The sequence below is a fragment of the Culex quinquefasciatus genome, chromosome 1 (assembly GCF_015732765.1).
Source record: "Culex quinquefasciatus strain JHB chromosome 1, VPISU_Cqui_1.0_pri_paternal, whole genome shotgun sequence".
NCBI lineage: Eukaryota > Metazoa > Arthropoda > Insecta > Diptera > Culicidae > Culex > Culex quinquefasciatus.
Genome location: NC_051861.1, coordinates 76,419,377 through 76,438,259, shown reverse-complemented (window position 1 = coordinate 76,438,259; position 18,883 = coordinate 76,419,377). Strand labels below are relative to the sequence as shown.

At 45.2% G+C, this 18,883-nt stretch overlaps 3 protein-coding genes and 1 long non-coding RNA gene across 4 annotated transcripts; 2 read left to right on the top strand and 2 right to left on the bottom strand.

The window, feature by feature from the left end:
* Positions 1 to 159: 159 nt before the first annotated feature.
* Positions 160 to 2,447, top strand: LOC6045000. Its single transcript, XM_038248187.1, has 3 exons — positions 160 to 347; positions 402 to 2,016; positions 2,188 to 2,447. Exons 1-2 carry the CDS (start codon positions 312 to 314, stop codon positions 1,998 to 2,000), a joined length of 1,635 nt encoding a protein of 544 aa, XP_038104115.1. The 5' UTR covers positions 160 to 311; the 3' UTR covers positions 2,001 to 2,016; positions 2,188 to 2,447.
* A 103-nt stretch (positions 2,448 to 2,550) lies between these two features.
* On the bottom strand, positions 2,551 to 3,076 carry LOC6044999 (MICOS complex subunit Mic10). The gene is made up of 2 exons (XM_001862388.2): positions 2,875 to 3,076; positions 2,551 to 2,755 (listed from the first exon to the last, which is right to left on the bottom strand). Exons 1-2 carry the CDS (start codon positions 2,948 to 2,950, stop codon positions 2,622 to 2,624), a joined length of 210 nt encoding a protein of 69 aa, XP_001862423.1. The 5' UTR covers positions 2,951 to 3,076; the 3' UTR covers positions 2,551 to 2,621.
* A 3,681-nt stretch (positions 3,077 to 6,757) lies between these two features.
* On the bottom strand, positions 6,758 to 7,853 carry LOC119765167. Its single transcript, XR_005276537.1, has 3 exons — positions 7,834 to 7,853; positions 7,245 to 7,775; positions 6,758 to 6,897 (listed from the first exon to the last, which is right to left on the bottom strand). It is a non-coding gene; the product is annotated as an uncharacterized LOC119765167 (long non-coding RNA).
* Positions 7,854 to 12,536: 4,683 nt separating this feature from the next.
* LOC6044997 (dnaJ homolog subfamily C member 16) lies at positions 12,537 to 17,704 on the top strand. The gene is given in 9 exon segments (XM_038266903.1): positions 12,537 to 13,000; positions 13,116 to 13,609; positions 13,671 to 13,835; positions 13,838 to 14,426; positions 14,468 to 14,582; positions 15,971 to 16,202; positions 16,273 to 16,447; positions 16,525 to 16,729; positions 16,796 to 17,704. Coding segments are annotated over 9 exon segments (2,451 nt in total). The 5' UTR covers positions 12,537 to 12,758; the 3' UTR covers positions 17,030 to 17,704.
* The last annotated feature ends 1,179 nt before the right edge of the window (positions 17,705 to 18,883 follow it).

Below are 18,883 nucleotides of genomic sequence, written 5' to 3'. Positions count from 1 at the left end.
TTTTGTGAAATCAGTGCATTGCCTAAAACTTGGGCGCAAGCATTCCAAAATAAAACGCCCGCAAGGTATGCAATTGTGGAAGCATGAGCTGGCTCTTTCCAGCACGCGTGCGGTCACCCTTTTTGTCCAAGTGACATTTGTCAACGTCATCGCCAGATGTTTTTGTTTACTAAATTGTAAATGCCGGTGCTGATTGCGTGGGAGTGGAAGTTTTAGTTTTAGCAACAATTTTAAGTGAAAAATAGTTTGAAATGCCTTTGTAACTTGTATTTTATAGACGTGAGAATCAAAATTAAAGTTCAACTTGCAAAATGAATAGATTTTATCCAGAAATTGAGGGCAAACGGGTGAGAGTAAATTACGGAACTTTTAGTTGGATTTTTACAAAAACTTCTTTCCAGACCTTCCAACGCAACATAATTTTACAAACCTTAAACTCTAGACGGCTCCTAATCGACCACGTCGAAATCATAGAAGAATGTCTCGCCACTATCGATTCGCCAGAATCCTCCTCCTTCACAGCCGCAAAATTCCTAGCCCTCACTTCCATCGCGGCCACCAGCGTCAGATTGCTTCTCCCTTATCGGACCGCCTTCCGGTGGACGCTCCCCGCGATAGCTTTTACAACGGGCGCTTACACCACCTGCTACTCGCTCAAGCTCGCCCGCCGGTTCCACTTCCGGCGCCAGGAAGCTTCCCTCACCGGCCTCATCACCTCGCTCGATCGCTTCGAGGCGGCCATTCGGCGCAATTTGCTCTTCCTGAACGATGCCCAGCATGCCACGCGGACGACAAGGCTTGCCCAGCAGGATTGCTTCGCCGGGAATTGCGTCCAGGCTTGTATGGCCGCGATCAGAAGGATTCACGAGGCCGTTACGGGGTTGGAGCGGAACCACGAGCTGGACGAGCGTTGGAGGGAAGTTTACGCGCCGATGGAAGCGCTGGAAGATTGTGAACTGTTTGCGGTGGAGGAGGTTGATTACGAGGCGGTGAAGGGGGCGGCCGGCGTTAGGACCATCAAGGATTTGTACAACATTTACGCGTACATTCAGTCGCAGTTTCTGACCAGGTTGGCACTTTCCGTGGCTTGTGGATTGCCAGATCTTAGCTTCTGCAAATTGACGGAACTGTCCACGGGGATTGACGCCCTCCGGGATGATTGCATGAAATATATCGATAGAATAACTGAAGCAAAGAAAGATGTTTCTGCGCGACCAGTCGTAAAAAAACTTCCTCCGGAAGTGGCCAACCTGCGGTCACTTTCAACTGCTCTCTCGATGAAAATGCTTAAAACTGTACATCAGTACAACCAGCTGGAAGAACTTCTCCAAGAATCAACCCAGCATTACGAAGACTCCAACTTTATCAACCAGCTTCCCTCCCTGGAACTGTCCCTGGCGGACATCTCCTCCGAGCTGGCCGCCTCCGACGAAGAATGCCAACGTCTGCTCATCCTCGTCAAAAAGCTCGCCAACAAGGAAGATCCGCTGCCCCAACTACCACCACCGTCGGAACAACAACCGGAACTGGACCCTGCCCCAACCTACTCCGCCCAGTACAATCCCCCGCAAAAGGACGAGTTCTTCGCCGTTGACGGCAACGAGACCCGCGACTCGGACGGCAACGAAGACCGGCCCCCAGACGAGCTAGAGCACATCGATTCCCGCATCGTGAAGCGCCACTTCCGGCCGGTGCTGCAGCAGTTGCGCGAGCGCATCGAACCGATCGGGGTGGAGTTTCGGAAGCGCGAGAAGCGAGCCCTACAGGATAAGGGAATTCAGCTGGAGGAGGAGGAGGAAGTTCCGACGAAAAACACGCTGTACAGCAGCAGTGATTCGGAAGACGAGAGTGAGGGAGCGGAGCGGAAGGATAAAAAGTTTCAGCGCAGTGTGAAGCGGTACGACGAGGTGCGAGGGTTTTTGGCCGCGAAGCAGCAGATGAACATCTTTGGGATTATGCCGGCGATGGGAAATGGGATGGAGGAGGAGGTGCTGGAGTAAGGACTGGGAAGTGCAGGTGAGATTTTTTTTATTTAAATAAAGTAAGTTGAGAGTTTGAAGCAAATGATTAAAATCAACAAAAGCATTCAATAAATTTCTCCGAAGAAATTTTACTTGTTCGGAAAAGTCCGACGCGATTCTACAAACAATTGTAATTACCAACTAAGCATTCCATTCTAATTTCCAGGACCCTAGCAAACATCTGGTACCGGAACAAGATTCAGCCGAATTGGCAAAGGAGGTGAATGTCCAGAAAGCAAAAAAGTGCAAAAGTCAACGTAACCTCCAGGAACAATGCTCAGTGAGATCTCAGATGTCTTGATCGGAAGAACAAACTCATGTCAGCACACGATAACCTTACAAAGCGGAAGTAATTGAGTTGGTGTTAGGTGGTTTGGAAATGTTGCAGAATAAACGAGAGATTTAAAAAACAACCTTTGAAATATATCTAGTTTCGAGTAGATTTTTGTTAAAACATTTCTGAATTCCTTGTTTTTTTCGTACTGTCATCAAATTAAGCTTATTCCTCCAACAATGAAACCACAGAAACTTAGCTTTACACGACTCGGAACATAATTTATTAAAATTTCAAGCACCTCCCCGGAACAACCCGGAACTGGTTCACTTGCCGTTCAGGGCACGCTCGCAGTTGGTGTAGGCGACGCCGATTCCGAAGCCGGACCCCATGATGATTGGCCATGCTCGCCTCTTGAAGAACAGCAGCGAAAACACACTGCCCAGGGCCAATCCGCCACCTGGAATCGAACCCCGAATACAGTTTATTAAATTTGTCATCCGTCATGACACACGTATAAACAAGCCAAAATTATGTAATAAAATTCCGTGTTCAAGTTCAAGACCACCACCGACTTACCAAACTTAATGAGCGTATCGGTTAGGCACCGGTCAATCTTCCGGCCGTACTGATCTTCCGCGAAAGTTTGAGCCATTGCGATGTTGCGAGCGAATCGAAAATTTAGAGCTCGAACGAAACTCGCGTGAAATCCGACGACAGTTCCCCGGGGCTGCGATCGAAGAAAAACTTTTCACTCGTTATTTGACGTTTGGTGTTAATGTTGTGAAGTTTTTGACGTGAAGTGTGGCGTTTCTGAAGGACGCATAATTACACGTTTCATCAGACTGGCACAAAAGCTCGAATAATTTCGCATTCACACGTATACATAAAAAAAATACTCAGTTTTCAGAGAAATCGAAACTACTCAGTTATGTATGAGTTATTGAGTTCTTAAATTAAGCTTAAATTGCTGATAATATCAAGACGGCTTATCTGACGAAGCGATGATTTGGCAAACTTATCAATTCTGTGCATCGACATGACGTTTAACATATCAATGAAAAAACATTTCGTCGCTCTGGCACCAAATTGGAACGAGATATTTCCACTCTCACCTCTATTTTTCTCTCCACATTTTCTGTCAAACTAAAGTATTAGCACTTGCGTATTGCCGTCGGAGGTTTTGGATGATGATGTTGACAATTTCTTCAAGTAAAGATAGTAACGTTATCTGTGGCGAATTGGGTACTAAAGCCCTATATAAATTTTTATATACAACGGTTAAAAAACACGATTAAAAACCATTTCTGATCACTTTTTTCATTTTTTTTCTTTGACAAGACAACATTTTTTCGATAGATTAACTATGTTCCCCTTGGAACGAGCTGTCAAGTAGGAGCTTTTCTGTCAAGAAGGACCGCGAGATTAATTTTTCAAAATTGATTTAAAAATCAATTTTATACTCTTTGTGGTCGTACAAAGGATCATTGTACCGTCAGTGGGGGTGACTATGGGTCAAAAAACAATACAACTCTCGTAATTTCTTAATAACAAAAACAATTTAAACAACATTGAAAATCTTTCAACGTAGATTTGTTCTTAGATAGTTTACTGACATTTTCCCAAAATATGGTGGATTTTGATGAACACTACCTTGAATGCCAATAGTTTGAAAATTGACCCAATCTCACCCCTTAGAGGTAGAGACCCTAAATAGGGAGACTGGTCTAAGCTTCCTAAATCGATCTGGCAACGTATGTTTTGAGCTTGGCAACACTGATAAGTTTTGCTGGGCGTAAAGGCAAATGCTCGTTTGGATACGTCAAACTCGCGTCTGTTTGGGTACGTCAAATTCACTTCGTCCAGTCTCCCTATTTAGGATCTCTACTTAGAGGGGGTGACATTAGGTCAAATGAAACTAAAATGATGCTCAAATACAACGATATGGTAAAAACAAGTCATCCAACGGTGTTTCTTGTTCGAGGGAATCGTATTGACATGCTACAATGTTTGAAGTGGAGATTTTCAAACATTTGGGTAGTTTTCGAGCAATTCTAACAAACGTATTAGAAAAATGATTTTTCGAGAGGTCATTTTGGCCAAAAACGTACCTCAACTTTAGACAGCTGCCAAAATAACAGGATTTGTTCTAGGAACGAGATTTTTTCAGCGAAGTCATCTTAAGATGTCCCCTACACAACCCTTTTAACAGAATTCAGTTTCAATGAGAAGAACCTGAGAAATAGTAAAATCCGTAAAAAATCACTTTGACCCAATCTCACCCCCCAGACCCAATGTCACCCCCACTGACGGTACTCAGAAAAATATGCTTTATCGCTGGAAACAATAATATCAGCAATCTAAGCTTCATTTTAGGACCCAATTGGGAATACAGTCTGAATAGGGAGAGCAGCACGTTCCATAAGGCTTTCTAGGCCCAGTGAAAAAAATATAATTTAACTCAAAAATGACGAACTCCTCGTCACAGTGTCCTGATGCAAACAATAGAGTTATCTACGTGCGCATGTATTGCGTGTACGTACACGAAAAAAAGTGAGGTTAAATTTTGTACCGACCAGCAAATCAAATGGTGTGCTAGTGTGCGTGAGAGCGGGCTTAGAGAACTCTATGATCGAGCTGTAGCTGTCACAGCCCTGCGAAGTATGTTGGCTGACATATCGGGCAGTCAGTCAAATAAACCAGCTAGAAGTCGCTTGACAAAAAAAATTTGCTGGAAAGAGATAGGAAACCTGATGCAAACAAACGTCCAGCTGTCATGTAAACATACTTTGAATGTGTTGGTAAATTTCTGACTAGAAAGCCTTATACAAAAAAGGTGCAGGGTGTTATGTTACACATGACCGAGTATGACAAAGAAATTTGCACAAAACTCTTGAAAATTTATTCGATGTTTACTTTTTGAATCATTGTTGATTTAATAATAATTTATCCAGGTTTTTAAGCGAAGATGGCGTCCCCCTGGGAACCTACTAGAAGGCACCGGCCGTTCTGTACTGTGGCCAATATCCTACCCAACCCTCGGGGCAAGACAGTGAGCAAGGGAGTAACTCTTATTACTCCAAGTTCCTCCTGTTTCCTCTGCTTTGCTCCTGTTTGCTCTGAAATTTTCTTTTGACAGTTTTTCAACTCATTCATCCCGGTTGTTCTAAATTCCTCCCGATTCCTCCTGTTTGCTCCAATTTGCTCTAGATTTCTCTGAGAGAGAAAAGATGAAAAATGAGAGAAGAGCGAAAATGACATTTAGTATATTTACATTGACTGTTTGTGTTGCGCGATTGGGCGCAGAAATTTTCAGAAAACAAGGATTTTTTTAGAAAATGAGCTTAAAAATAATGTTGTGGCCTAGGTTGTGCAGCCCGGGAGCATGTTGACAGCTCCCATACAAACTGAGCGTACCTCTTTTTGTGGGCCCAGTGGGCCTAAGATGGCGGCCTTTGATGTTATCTAGACAAATTTTTGAAAATGGCGAATAGTTTTAATAAAAATTGTTTTTGCCTTGTTTCGGTTTAAAACGACAAAATAAGCAGTTTGGAATCATTTTTGTAAAAAACTTGTTTAGCGATACGCCTCGTCCAAATATTAGTCTAGAACAGTTGAAAGGAGCGTGCCGCGAAAGCCGTCACGAAAAAAAAGTTTCCCATGCAAATTTTGAGTTGCGTAATTAATGGGCGGATCCGACGAGGCCCACTGGCCATCTGTCGGTGAATACGCGTAACTCACGAAAACTATCAGCTTAGGGTCCGGCTGAGGTTGTGCCGTTTTTTGTGATCAGTGCGATCAGTGAGATGTTCGAAAATCGGAAAAATGCACCGGGTAAGATTGCTTGAGAAGATTTGCTCAATTTAAGATATATTTTGAGATTGTTTTTTTTTCCTTTCGCTAGTTTGATTGACTGAAACCATCCAACCTTCGAAGATGCCCAACAGCATGGCACATCCAGCTGTGACGACCACGACGTCGGCCGCGGCCACTTGTCGTCGTCGGAGAGGAAATAGCAGTATAAAAATATGTTCAGAAGCTCGTCGGGGTCCACTTTCCGGATGAAAGATGACGCCCAAGACAGAATGGTCAAGGTCGAGAACAGTGTAGCGAAGAAGCCGACGCCGGTCCAGGACATCCTCCAGACCACCGGCGATCTTATCAGCATGAAGCGCCTGACAAAGGCACTGTACGAGACGCGAAGTTCCGTTTTTATATCTAACGCTCAGGACCGAGTTGTACGTGCAGCTCATCCATAAGAGATCGATCAGATCATCCAGTGCTGGTGCCACCCGTCTCGTGGAATGATCAAGGAGATTCTTGGAGATTTAGCTGTCTTGGATTTGTGGTGGAGGTTGAGCTACCGGCATCAACAGCTGGGAGGTGGACTACGGAGCAATCTATAGGGATTCATAATCAATATTGAGATTTCTAGAAATATTTTTTTTTCTTTTTTGCTGTTTGTGTTTTTATTGGCAAAGCACTGCGCTTAGCCCTTGCCGCTGAGGAAGATTAAGACCTTAGCAAGGTAAACCGGGTGCGGTAAACCGGAAATGGCGTGTCCAGCTTCTTGTTAGGCAAACATGGGTTTCACGGCCGGCCCTAGTGTAGAGTCGCAACCGGGACTCCTTGAGACACGACGTTCCGGACGCAGCACCATCGCTGCCGATCATTAACCTCCCAACCACATACTGACCTCATGTCCGCTTCCGTCGTGTCCTGCTCCGGATACCGCCAACCGGTTCCTGCACAATTCAATCACACTCACACTTCCGCGCCAATCGTTCACTCTCCACTGTTCACAGCGTAAACATAAACACGCGCCTCTTTTCATGCGCTGTCAAAAACCAAGTACACGCTTCAGTAAGGGATAGTCTGTTTCGGGTTATTATTACCCGGTCAATATATTTATATTGTTTACATTATTTTGAAGGACGAAAACCCTACACCTAGTACGCTTCTTTTCCATTCCGGCGATGGCATGCGGATGGTGACTACGTCGACATCTTCCGTAACTTTTTTTTATCTGGTAATATTTTCAACGAATTCAAAAACTGCTCGATCCAAAGTCCGCCGGTGCAGGGCACCAGATCAATCCCAATAACGCACGCGACGAAGGCACTAAGCGAAGTGTCCGCTCTGTGAACGCAGAAGCATCTTGTCCAGAATTTCACCCGGCAGGTGGCCGCCAGAACCACAAATTGATGTTGAATTCAATCCAGCAGCTCTCTCCGTTACTCTTCCGATCAACGGTATCGTCCGCAGGACGCAGTGGCTTCCGGGCCATCACGAACATGACCGCCCACGCTACGAAACTCTCCGGAAACTCTCTTCTGGATACGGCAAAAATAGTACGTTTGATAGGCAATCCGCCATCAGCGTTTAACTCCTCCGGGTGGTCCCGTAAGCACGGTTGTCTTGGGAATCTAGGCACCTATGCTCATGATTCAAATGTTGGCCTGATCGTAACCGGAAACGTCCTTGGGGTGAAATAAAATCCAATTAACTACCATTCTTGAAAAAAAACAGCAATCTAACCTCACTTGATTCCGACGAAGAGTGACGGATTGAAAAAAGGAGAGAAACGTCATCAATGTCAAAACTGACATTTCGACGGTAACATTTCAAAAGGCATCATGTACATTTTGACACTTTCTGGGTTATTGCATATTCTGAAAGTACTCCTAATAAGCTACCTCTCCACCAAAAATGAGCAAAAGTTACTTCAGTAAAGTCTGTTTAAACATGATTTTAAATAAAGTAACATAAACAAAATCTCTGCCATCAGCAGTCCCTGTTTATAAAGCCCTGTCAATCTATCAAACAAAAGACTACATTAACCTCGTGACGAAAAAAAAGCAACATGAACAAAGCGCCATGTACATTCGGCGAAGAAAAACGAATCATAACAAAACGCTCCCCTCAATGACAGCAGGGTGATATAGACGTTGGTGATTTCAAAAGAAGTGATGTTTGTTTTTCTCTAATAAAATTACGGAACTAATGTTTTATTGAATTTGGATGATCAAGTATCAATAAAAGCAACGTTTTCCATCGTTTGTTATCATTAGAACATCTTATTTTGCTTTTATATTAAAATGGGAATTGAAAATGGATGCTCAACATTCTAATGCGTTTTTCTCAAAACGCATGGTTTGTATATGATGCTTTTTGAAATGTTGGCGTCGATTTCTTAAGAGAATTGCATGGTTTCTCTCGTTTCTCAAAGTTGCTCTCGGTTCCTCCCGTTTGCTCCCGGAGTAACTCTCGTTTTTTCTGGTTTCTTCACTGTCTGAATCAAAACAGACTTGACACACTGATCGAGTAATACATACCAAATCTAGTTTGACCAAAAAAGGTGGAGAGAAAAAGTGCGGCGAGAGTGGAAAAGAGAGAAAAACCAATCGGTACCTTACACTCAAAGTAAAAAGTATCCTTTATTCAGGTTCACCCGTCGTCACCCTTTAAAAGGGTATCGAAAATGTACTGAATTTGACATACCCTTTTGAAAGGGTGACGCCGGGTGAACTTTAAAAAAGGATAGACGAATCCAGTTTGAAATGGCCGCTAGGTGGCCAATGGTGTTAGAAATGACAGCTTCCATGTATTTGAATATGGGAGCGCAGGAAAACTCAATTTTTATGCAATAAAATGATTATTTATGATAAAAGTATTAAATTAATATCAAGTCAAGGCATACTTGTGCGTATCCTCAACACTCCTCCTCGCATGAGCATCCCTAACGGCTTCAGGCTTCGTTTTTGCGAGTTCCAATGGTCAGGATCTCCATCTCCTCCTGAATCCTGGACAGTTTGTTCTCCTGTTCATCTGGATCAGCCAATCGACGTGATTTTGGCACGGTTCCACTCCGCTCCACTGGACCCTTTCGTTTGGTTCGACCACTCACACGCCGTTTGGATGATGCTCGAAAGAAGTAAACCGGTTGTACAACATCCTCATGATACTGGACGATATCCTCCATTTTCCGTTGATCTTGACCCAAACTTGGAGCACCGCTCAATGTATACTCAAATACTTCCCTTTTCTTCGTCTTCTTGCTCCGACGTTTGCTTTCGATCAGGACTCCCACAAACTGCGTACCGATCTCCTTCTGTTGTCCGGAGCGCCACCGACGTTGCTTGAGCCGGTACAGTCCATCGCGCAAAACTGCCACTGCTGCTGTCTCTCCTCGTGACATTATACGGCAGCCATGTTTGCCGAACCGGATATCCGCTCCCTTCACTATCAGCTTAGCCACCGAAATGAGGTTCATCTCGAGTCCCTGGATGTACAACACGTCCGTCAGCTTGATCACCGTTTGCTCTCAGTTGTTGTCCACGCTATTCAACGACACCGTTCCAATCCCTTGGACATCCACCTCCTTACCGTTCGCCAATAGCACTTGTCCTCTGGGGGCAGGTTTCAGCGTATCGAAACAAGCCTTCACGCAGCACACGTGGGAGCTGGCTCCCGAATCCACGATCCATTCTTGCCGTTTGCTGTTGTCCAATACAAAAGCATACGATTTCTTGACACTAGCGCTGGCGTTGACTTCCACGTCGTCATCACTCATCTCGGCTGGACAATCCTCTTTCCTATGGCCTTCCTTACCGCATCCGTAGCAGATCAGCTTCCTCTTGAATGCCACCTTATACGCAACTGTCGTGTCACCTGCTTCACCTTAGAGACCCTAAATAGGGAGACTGGTCTAAGCTTCCTAAATCGATCTGGCAACGTATGTTTTGAGCTTGGCAACACTGATAAGTTTTGCTGGGCGTAAAGGCAAATGCTCGTTTGGATACGTCAAACTCGCGTCTGTTTGGGTACGTCAAATTCACTTCGTCCAGTCTCCCTATTTAGGATCTCTACTTCACCTTCGTTCATCTTGCGCTCCTGGTCCAGAATTTTCCCTTTCACGTAATCCAGCTTAAGATCCTCGTCCTTCATGATCAGCAAAGCAGTCCGGACTTGGTCGTAGCTCATCGGCAAGCTTCGCAAGAGCATCGCAACCTGTACATCCTCACCCAGGTCCTTTCCAGCACTCCGTAGCTTCGCAAACAGTTCCTCAAGATCGTAAATGTGTGTTGCAACGTCTCCTCCTTCCGGCAACTTCCGGTCGCAGATCTGGCAGATCAAGGACACACGAGAGCACATCGATGTCTTCTGGTCCTCGTTTTTAAGTTTGAGCCACACCTCTTTCGCCGTTTTGAGCTCTCGGATTAGCGGATGCTGGCGCCTCTCGACCAGCAGCGAAATCGTTGCGCGTGCTCTCTGGACTCCATCCGTCCACTCTTCATTTTCTGGAACCGGGGCCCGCGCGTACTCGACGTACTTCCACAGCTTCTCGCGAATCAGCAGCATTTCCGTTTCGAACGCCCATTGCGCGTAGTTTTCGTTGTTCAGCTTCTCAACACCAAGCTTCGCTTCCATTCTTCTCGAGAAAATTTTCTTCAAACTTCCGATCCCGATTCCGTTATCGCCTTGGTTACTGGGCCCATAACCTATTGGCAGAACACGTCTTGCAGGGGCAACGAACACAATAGGAATGATTTATTCAACAAATTACATTAAATTAATATCAAGTCAAGGCATACTTGTGCGTATCCTCAACAATCTCTCACCATCAAAAAGCAGCGTTGAGCTTTCGCTGGATTTGTCTATAGAAAGTATCCTTTTAGAGGACTGAAAGTATCTTTTTGAGGGATACTTCTGACTTTGAGTGTACACATTGCTCTTGCGATCCATGGCTTTCTTTCTGATAAACACGAGGGGGTGGTGTCAGAGTAAAGGGACACTCTACTCGTCCATCACCATAATCTTGCATTAGTATTAGTGAGTAGCCCCTGTCTGAAAACTAGCCCATGCATAAGTGTTTGTGAGTAGCCCCTATCTGAAATCGGCTGCTGATGTAGTGGTAGATGGCGGCCTACTGTTTACATTTAGAAACGTCAAAGCGATCGAACCATTTTTTTTTTTTTTTGTTGAGATCGGAATGAGGAAATTAATCAGCTGCAGAAGCAACTGAAGGAAGCCGAATACATTCTGGCAACGTCCATCTTCCAGGCGAGGCAAAAGCTTACCAGCTTCGCGAAGGCCACCAAGCAGCCGGTTTCGTCGGACGAGCTGATTAAGTTTGCGCACCGGAAAAACGCCTCGAACGCGATCTGCGCCCCACTCACGTGGCAACAGGGAGACCAGCGCCGGCCATACCCGACGGACAGAGATGCGGCTGGGCTTCCTCAGCAATTCCGACCTGACCATCAACGGGCACCAGAATCCGGCCAGACAGAACAGTCTCGGCGAAATTAATCGAACGGGGGCGGCTGGCGGTTCGGGGATAACTCCGGGGGGAAGTTTCGGTGGCATCGGAGAGATTACGGTCTCGGCGCAGAACCAGTTCGTGTGGCATCGTGGCAGAGCAAATGTTATACACTCAAACCCCGATGGTTTGACACCAACTGTTGTCAAACAAACGGGGTCACTTTTTAGTTTGACACCCCTTTTACACGGAGTTCACGCACACTATCAAACGTTTGTTTTGATAGTGTGCGTAAGCGCCGTGTAAAAAGTGACAATTCGTCACTTTTTAGTTTGACTTTGACCAACCAACGGGGTACAAACTAAAAAAGTGTCAAACGAAAAAGTGACCAACCACCGGGGGTTGAGTGTAGAATGGTGTGTCGCGGCTAACACCGAATGTCCGTCGTGGTATAGATCACGAGCCGGAAAATAGCGGTGAATCTGTTCAAAAAGGAGAACACCGCAATTCTTTTGAAGCCATAACTTTAATCTTCAACCTGCTCGATCTGGACCGGCCCGACTGTTTGAACCGGAAAGGCCGTGTTTGAGATAGTCAACGTTGCAGTCAGTGGAGTGCAGAAAGTTTGCCGGGACGAATTCCTTGGGAAGGTGTTGATAATCAGATTTTTTTTTTTTGCGGCCATCCAGATTCGATGACGGATGATTGGCTCCGAGGAGACCCAGGGATCGGCATTCTCCCATAAATTAGGCAAAATTCTTGTTATGTTGTATTTTTCCCAAGTAGATCAATACACGCTGTTTGGTTTGTTGATACAATTTGACAGAAGTATTTTTGTTGTTGTCTTCTTTATGTTCCCGTATGCGTCAGAAGCTTTGGTTACAAAAAGATGGCCGCCATTGCAGGGATAAACAGCCTTGCTTGCGATCCAACTCCAAGCAAAAGTTTCTCCTCCCATCATAACCGTGCACGGAAAGTACGTTCCCAAAGGGCGCGTCAGCAGAACAAAAATCGCCCTCGTCCCAGTGAATGATTTTCACACCAGCAAATTCAAGGCAATCGCCCCACAAAGTTTCGCGAAGTCAAAAATCCCTCTTTTTCAACGCTTTAAAAAGTGCAAATTGTGTTACTAAATGTGGCTGTAGCCACTTCCTGTTTCCGTGTTTCGTGTCCAAAGTCGCCGCCGGCGGAACATTTCGCCAGAATGAAATTGTGCCCAGAATGGAAGAAGGGATTTTGCGGTAGCAAAAAAGGTAGCAAGTGTCACTTGCTGCTGCTGTGGAGGGGAGCAGCGCTCGGCCTACTACTGCTGCTGGCGGTAATTGCGGTTGGTCAAGTGGACGGGGCGACGGCGGCCAACACTGATCCGTACAAGATTTTGGGCATCCAGAAGCATGCCACCCTGCAGGACATCCGGAAGGCCTACAAACAGCTGGCCAAAGAATGGTGGGTTGGGGGAGGTGGGGGGAATGGTGAGAATGGGGGTAATCGATTTTATTTTTTACTTTGATCTTTTTTGGAGGATTTTTGTTTGATGGAATTTGGCTTTTTGTTTTTCTAGGCACCCGGACAAATCGGACCATCCGGAAGCGGAAACAAAGTTTGTGGAGATTAAGCAGGCCTACGAGCTGCTGTCGGACACGGAACGACGCAAGGCGTACGATCTGTACGGAATAACCAACGAGGATGCTCACCTGTACAAAGAACGTCCGGACTACAGCAGCTACGGAAGGTTCCCGGACCCGTTCGAGCAGTTTTTTGGCCACAACTTTAACTTCCACGATCAGGACATTAGCCTGTTCCACAAGCTGTCCATCACGTCCAAATATTACGAAACAAACATCGTCCCGAAGAGTCGTCACACGCCACAAATCTTGATGTTCTACTCGGATTGGTGTTTCTCCTGCATGAAGGCGGCCAACTCGTTCAAGAAAATGATCGATACACTGGAACCGTTTGGCGTGACCTTCGCCACGATAAACGCCGGCCACGAAAACCAGCTTGTTCGGAAGGTGGGCGTGCATTCACTGCCGTGCGTAATCATGGTCCTCGACGGTAAGTCTAACTCATTGTAGCCAACCCAAACATGTAATACAAATTAATCCCCCCAAAACAGAACACAACTACGTGTACAAGGAAAGCGTCTACAATACGCAGCGCGTCGTCGAGTTCATCCGTCAAAAGCTGCCCTACAAGCTGCTGCCCAACATCGACGACAGCTCGGTGGACTCGTTCCTGAACGGCTGGTCCGACAATCGCGTGCGCGCCATCGTAATGGAACCCGCACCCAACCCCGCCTGCGCTACCTTATCACTGCCTTCCACTTCCGCGAACGTGTCGCCTTCGGCTTCGTCCAGCTCAACTCGCAGAAAACGCAACGCATCCAAGAGCGGTACAAAATTCACCCCTCGCTCGACACCCTGCTCATCTTCAACGAAGAACCCAGCCGGCCCGTGGCGTCGATCTCAATGTCGGACATTCCAACCGCCACCCTCAACAACATCATCTCCGTCAACAAGTACCTCGCCCTGCCCCGGCTCTCCTCCCAGTCCATGCTGGAAGGCGTCTGTCCTGCGGAATGGAATCGACCCCGCAAGCGCCTCTGCGTCGTCCTCGTGACGGAAAACATCCCGACGCACGACGAGGCCCGCCACGCGATGCGCCGAATCGCGCTCGAGTCAAACTACAGCCCGGAACGGGTCCGGTTCGCGTACATCTACCAGGAAAAGCAGGCTGAATTCATCGACGCCCTGGCCGAGCACAGCAAGCTGGACGAAACGGTGCTGAAGGTGGTCATCATCTGGCGCCGGGACACGAAGCACGTCAAGTACGAGTGGGTTCACGGTGCGACACTCGAGCGGTTGGACAAGAGTGGTGGAGGGAAGGTGGTGGCGCAGAAGGGGGAAGCGGCGCCGTGGAGAACGAAACGCACGAGATTAACTATAACAACACGAAGCAGAAGGTGGACGGAGCGATCCAGCGGCTGTTGCGCTCGTCAGAGGCGTTGACGTACGAGGCTGAAGTGAAGGTAAGTTAACTTAAGGGCAATTCTCGACGAAATTGGGCTTTTTTCTTCATTTTTTTTTTTATTTATTAATCCGGCTGAAACTTTGCAGGCCAAGGATTGATACCTAAGAGCATGCAATGGCACTGACCTTGTTGCGTGCTGTTCGGTTGACGTCCAAGTAAGGAACATCCTGGAAGGAGCGCAACTAACTACATCCGTAGTTCTGTTAGATCATCCGAATTATCTTGATCAGAACAGTATAGCTCTGGTTCCTTGCAAGTGTCCTGTTTTCTTACCTTCACGTTGGCTTGGTTTTCATGATGACCTAGCTGGTGGCCTGTGGAAACGGATCGTAAACCTTTGACCACCGCGGGTCAGAGTCGAGACGGCTGAAAGAAAGGGGCGCGGCAATGTGGGAAAGGGAAGTCATTTGTGATTGTAGACGGTATTGTTTTGATTCGCAGTATGTTGAGTCAACTGCTGTGGATGTACCTGAAACATCACACAACGGGGTTTTCTCTTCTCTTTATTCTCAGCTAGGGGAGCTGGGGGTAAGAAAAAAAACGTTACTTAATCCACCGATGGTGGTTGGTGCCTTCCTCACAATTATGTACATATTTGTTTCTGTAAAAACCTACAAATTTTATCTAAATTTTACTTCTTACAACATATCTACATGGAGTATGGGGTCTAGAATCCCAAAAATCATTGGACGTAATATTAGAACAACACCTATGGGGCTGTTTCATGAAAATTGTTATATTACTTTAAAGTTTTTTAAGCCTTAAGGCAGTAAAAAATATATCTGTTCATTTTTCCCGGGAGTTTCAAATCAACAAAATCCCGGGAGCCAGATCTCCGGATAGATCCGGACAACTTTTTCATCAACATATATGAGATCCGGCCTCTAAAATGTGTACAAATGACACTTAGGTGCTCATAACTTTTGATAGGGTTATCAGATCTTCAATCTTTTGGGCTTGTTGAAAAGGACTTTTGATTACCTATCCAACGATGAGTCGCATGATAGATCCGGAAAACTTTTTCATCAAAATATTTGAGATCCGACCTCTGAAATGTGTACAAATGACACTAAAGTTCTCATAACTTTTGATAGGGTTATCAGATCTTCAATGTTTTGGGCTCATTAGAAAGGTCTTTCAAATACCTTTTTAAAAATATATGATCAGACGGGCTTTCTTACAAAAACCACTCTTTTTACAATCTTTCAAACTTTAGCCAGAATCGTTTTTTTAGCATAACTTTTGAAATACTTAACAAAACTTCATAATAGTTAATATAGGTCTTGTGGGACCCTCAGACGGATCGAATGAGACCAGAACGGCCCAATTTCTTATGTCTGTAACCCCTTAATCAACTACTTCATCCATCTCCCTTCTTCCTTTCAGGACCTCCTGGACGAGCACGCCCAGGGCTTGGTGGTGCGCATCTTGAACAAGTTCCTGATGGCGTTCGAGTACATGACGGACAACCTGGGCCAGGAGCACATCCTGCCGGCGCTGTCCGTCGTCGGTACGATCGCGTTCATCCTCGGGGCCGGCTACCTCATGTCCTACCTGGTACGCATCGAGGAGGAAAACATCCAGAAGAAGCAGAGCAAAAACCCGGACGATCGAAATGGTAGGGTTCCACCAGATGGGAGGAGGTTCGTGTGTAGAGGTTGAAGGATGTTTTTGTTTTGTTTTCAAAGGTAAAACCATGAACTACGTTCCGGAGTTGCGCCTGCACGAGCTTCGCGCCGAAAAGTACAACGGGCTGGTGCGTCTACTGAAGCCGGGTTGCCGCACCATCGTCCTGCTAACCGATCTGCAATCCCGGAACAAACTCATTCCGGCCTTCCACAAGGCAGTGTGGCCCTATCGGAAGTGAGTATCTCTCGTCAGCCTCGATCTTCTACGGTCCTTGAGTGTGATGTAACCAAAAGCATTTCCTCCGACGACAGGAACAAAACGCTCATGTTCGCCCACATGCTCATCGAGAAGGGCATCGGTTGGTACGCGGAACTGCTCCGGCTGTCGCTGTCCGAGTCGCGCGAGATGAAGATCAACCCGCGCAACTGCATCGGCACCGTGATTGCGCTCAACGGCCACCGGAAGTACTTTTGCATGTACCACGCCAAACACCCGGAGTCGAATCGGGGCGCCAAGGTGAGTTGTGTGTGTGTGGGAGATGGAGATCTTTGAAGAGTTTACAACTGTTTCTTGCTCCGGCAGCGCATGATGAAAATGACCCGGCAGCTCAGCACGATGCCGTCGGATCCGGAAGCCGGCGCGTTCCTCGGCATGGACAGCTCCGACTCGGAGACGAGCACGTCGGACTTCTCGGAGCCGAAGATCTTGCTCGAGGAGAACCTGCTGGACGGTTTGCCCAACTGGCTGGACCGGCTGTTTGAGGGTACGACCCATCGGTACTACATCAACTACTGGCCAGATTTCACTTCCAAGTAAAAGTGTAAACTTTAATGAAATAATTACTTGCAAAAGCCAAAGACGAGGCCATTCTAGTAAGAAGAAGAAGACGACGGGGGCTGAACATTTTCTGAGATTTCTCGAAAGACACGGGCAACCAACCAATTGTTCATATATTTTGTTTCCTCTATTGTCTATTTGTTTTTTCGCGACGACAATTTTTGTTGTTGAAACTATTGTTTTTCTAGCGGATAAGTTGGATTGTGAGAGAAACACGATTGTTAGAACAGTAACTTATTTCATTGCGTAACAAATATCGTTGATTTTCACACACCATTACGAAGATAGATTATTTTTTGCTGTGACAGCAAAAGCATTAGTGAACATTAACGATCTAGTCAAATCTAACATTTTAGAATGTAATAAACAAAATAGCATGTTTTATATAGAAAAAACTTTATCTTGATTACGGAAACGGTAGTTGGCGACACAACAAAACACACCCATATTGAGATAATTTAAGATTGTTCTCTATATCTGCCAGCAGCAGGAAAAGGGGAATGTTTCTTGTACGAGATAAGCAAAAGATTAAAAAAAAACTTAGAATATTCAATCAGCTATAGAACCAATTTTTCATCACAAAAAAAACTTTATCGTAAGCAAAAATCTTTTACATTCTTGTAAGCAAATAAAAACCTTTTCTTTCTCTCTGAACGTGTGAGATTTGTTGGCAAACAGTACGAAATTCACCGAAATAGTCACCGACTTCTAACCACAAATTTTCCGGATTGCCCAGACCGCTTGATATTTTCTTAATATGGCATCAAAACTCCCCTGTTAAGAACGATTCCAGAGAATTTCGGGCTCATTTGGATCCATCACAATTTTAGCCCCTTCCCGCCTAGAGTAAAATCGAGATTTTTTCCGTTTTCCTTCATAACTCGTAACTGGATGAATGATGGATTTAATGGTAATAAATTAACAATCTATATAAACTAATGCAAGTTGAACCAGGTTGAAAAAATGCATGCTTGCAGAGAAATTTAATTTTGAAGACAAAAATTCGTGGTTCGCTGGAGTAGGGTAGGGTAGTCATCAATGAGACACTTTTGGTTTTCAACTTTCAACGATTTTTCTAATTTTTTCACCAGCATGTCTTAATGAGCTTTTAGTTGCATTATCTTTCTTTTAATGTGTTCTACCATTGACCAAAATATGTGATCGATCCGACATCTACAGCCAGAGTTATTCAACTGTCTCATTGTAGACGCACTTTTCAGGAACAATGAGACAGCTGGGGAACAATGAGACACTCTACGAAAATCAAGATTTTTCTAGTAAAACATCATGTTTTGGTATTGTTCCATTGCAGGTGACTTGCCTTGAACATTTTAGAGCAATTTTGCCAACATGACACTTTTAATAACAAAAGTTACACTAAAAAGTATTTAAATTTTGTAAAATCCATATATTTATACCAAATAACTTTGTATTTTTGGTTTAAACTCTATAAATATGCCAAAAATCACTTTTAATTCATGTTTTGAAAGATTTCCATCGATTTTGAAAAGTTTATTGAAGAAAAATCAAAGTGTCTCATTGTTACCCATGGGCTGAAATGAGTGGGGAACAATGAGACAGTCCTGAATTCTGGGTGTATTCTAAATTTTGGCCAAATCTAATGAAAGGACATTGTAGCCCAACTTAATCCCTATGGAACGTCGAAAGACATTTGAAGAAATATTAGTTTTGGTGTAAATGGCAGCCTACGAGCGAAAAAGTATTTTTTGTCCATGATTTACTTTTACACCCCAGAATCAAACATTTATGAATTACTTTTCAAGGGAGCGTCCATAACCAAAGCCACTTATATGGCAGACGTGTATCCAGTAG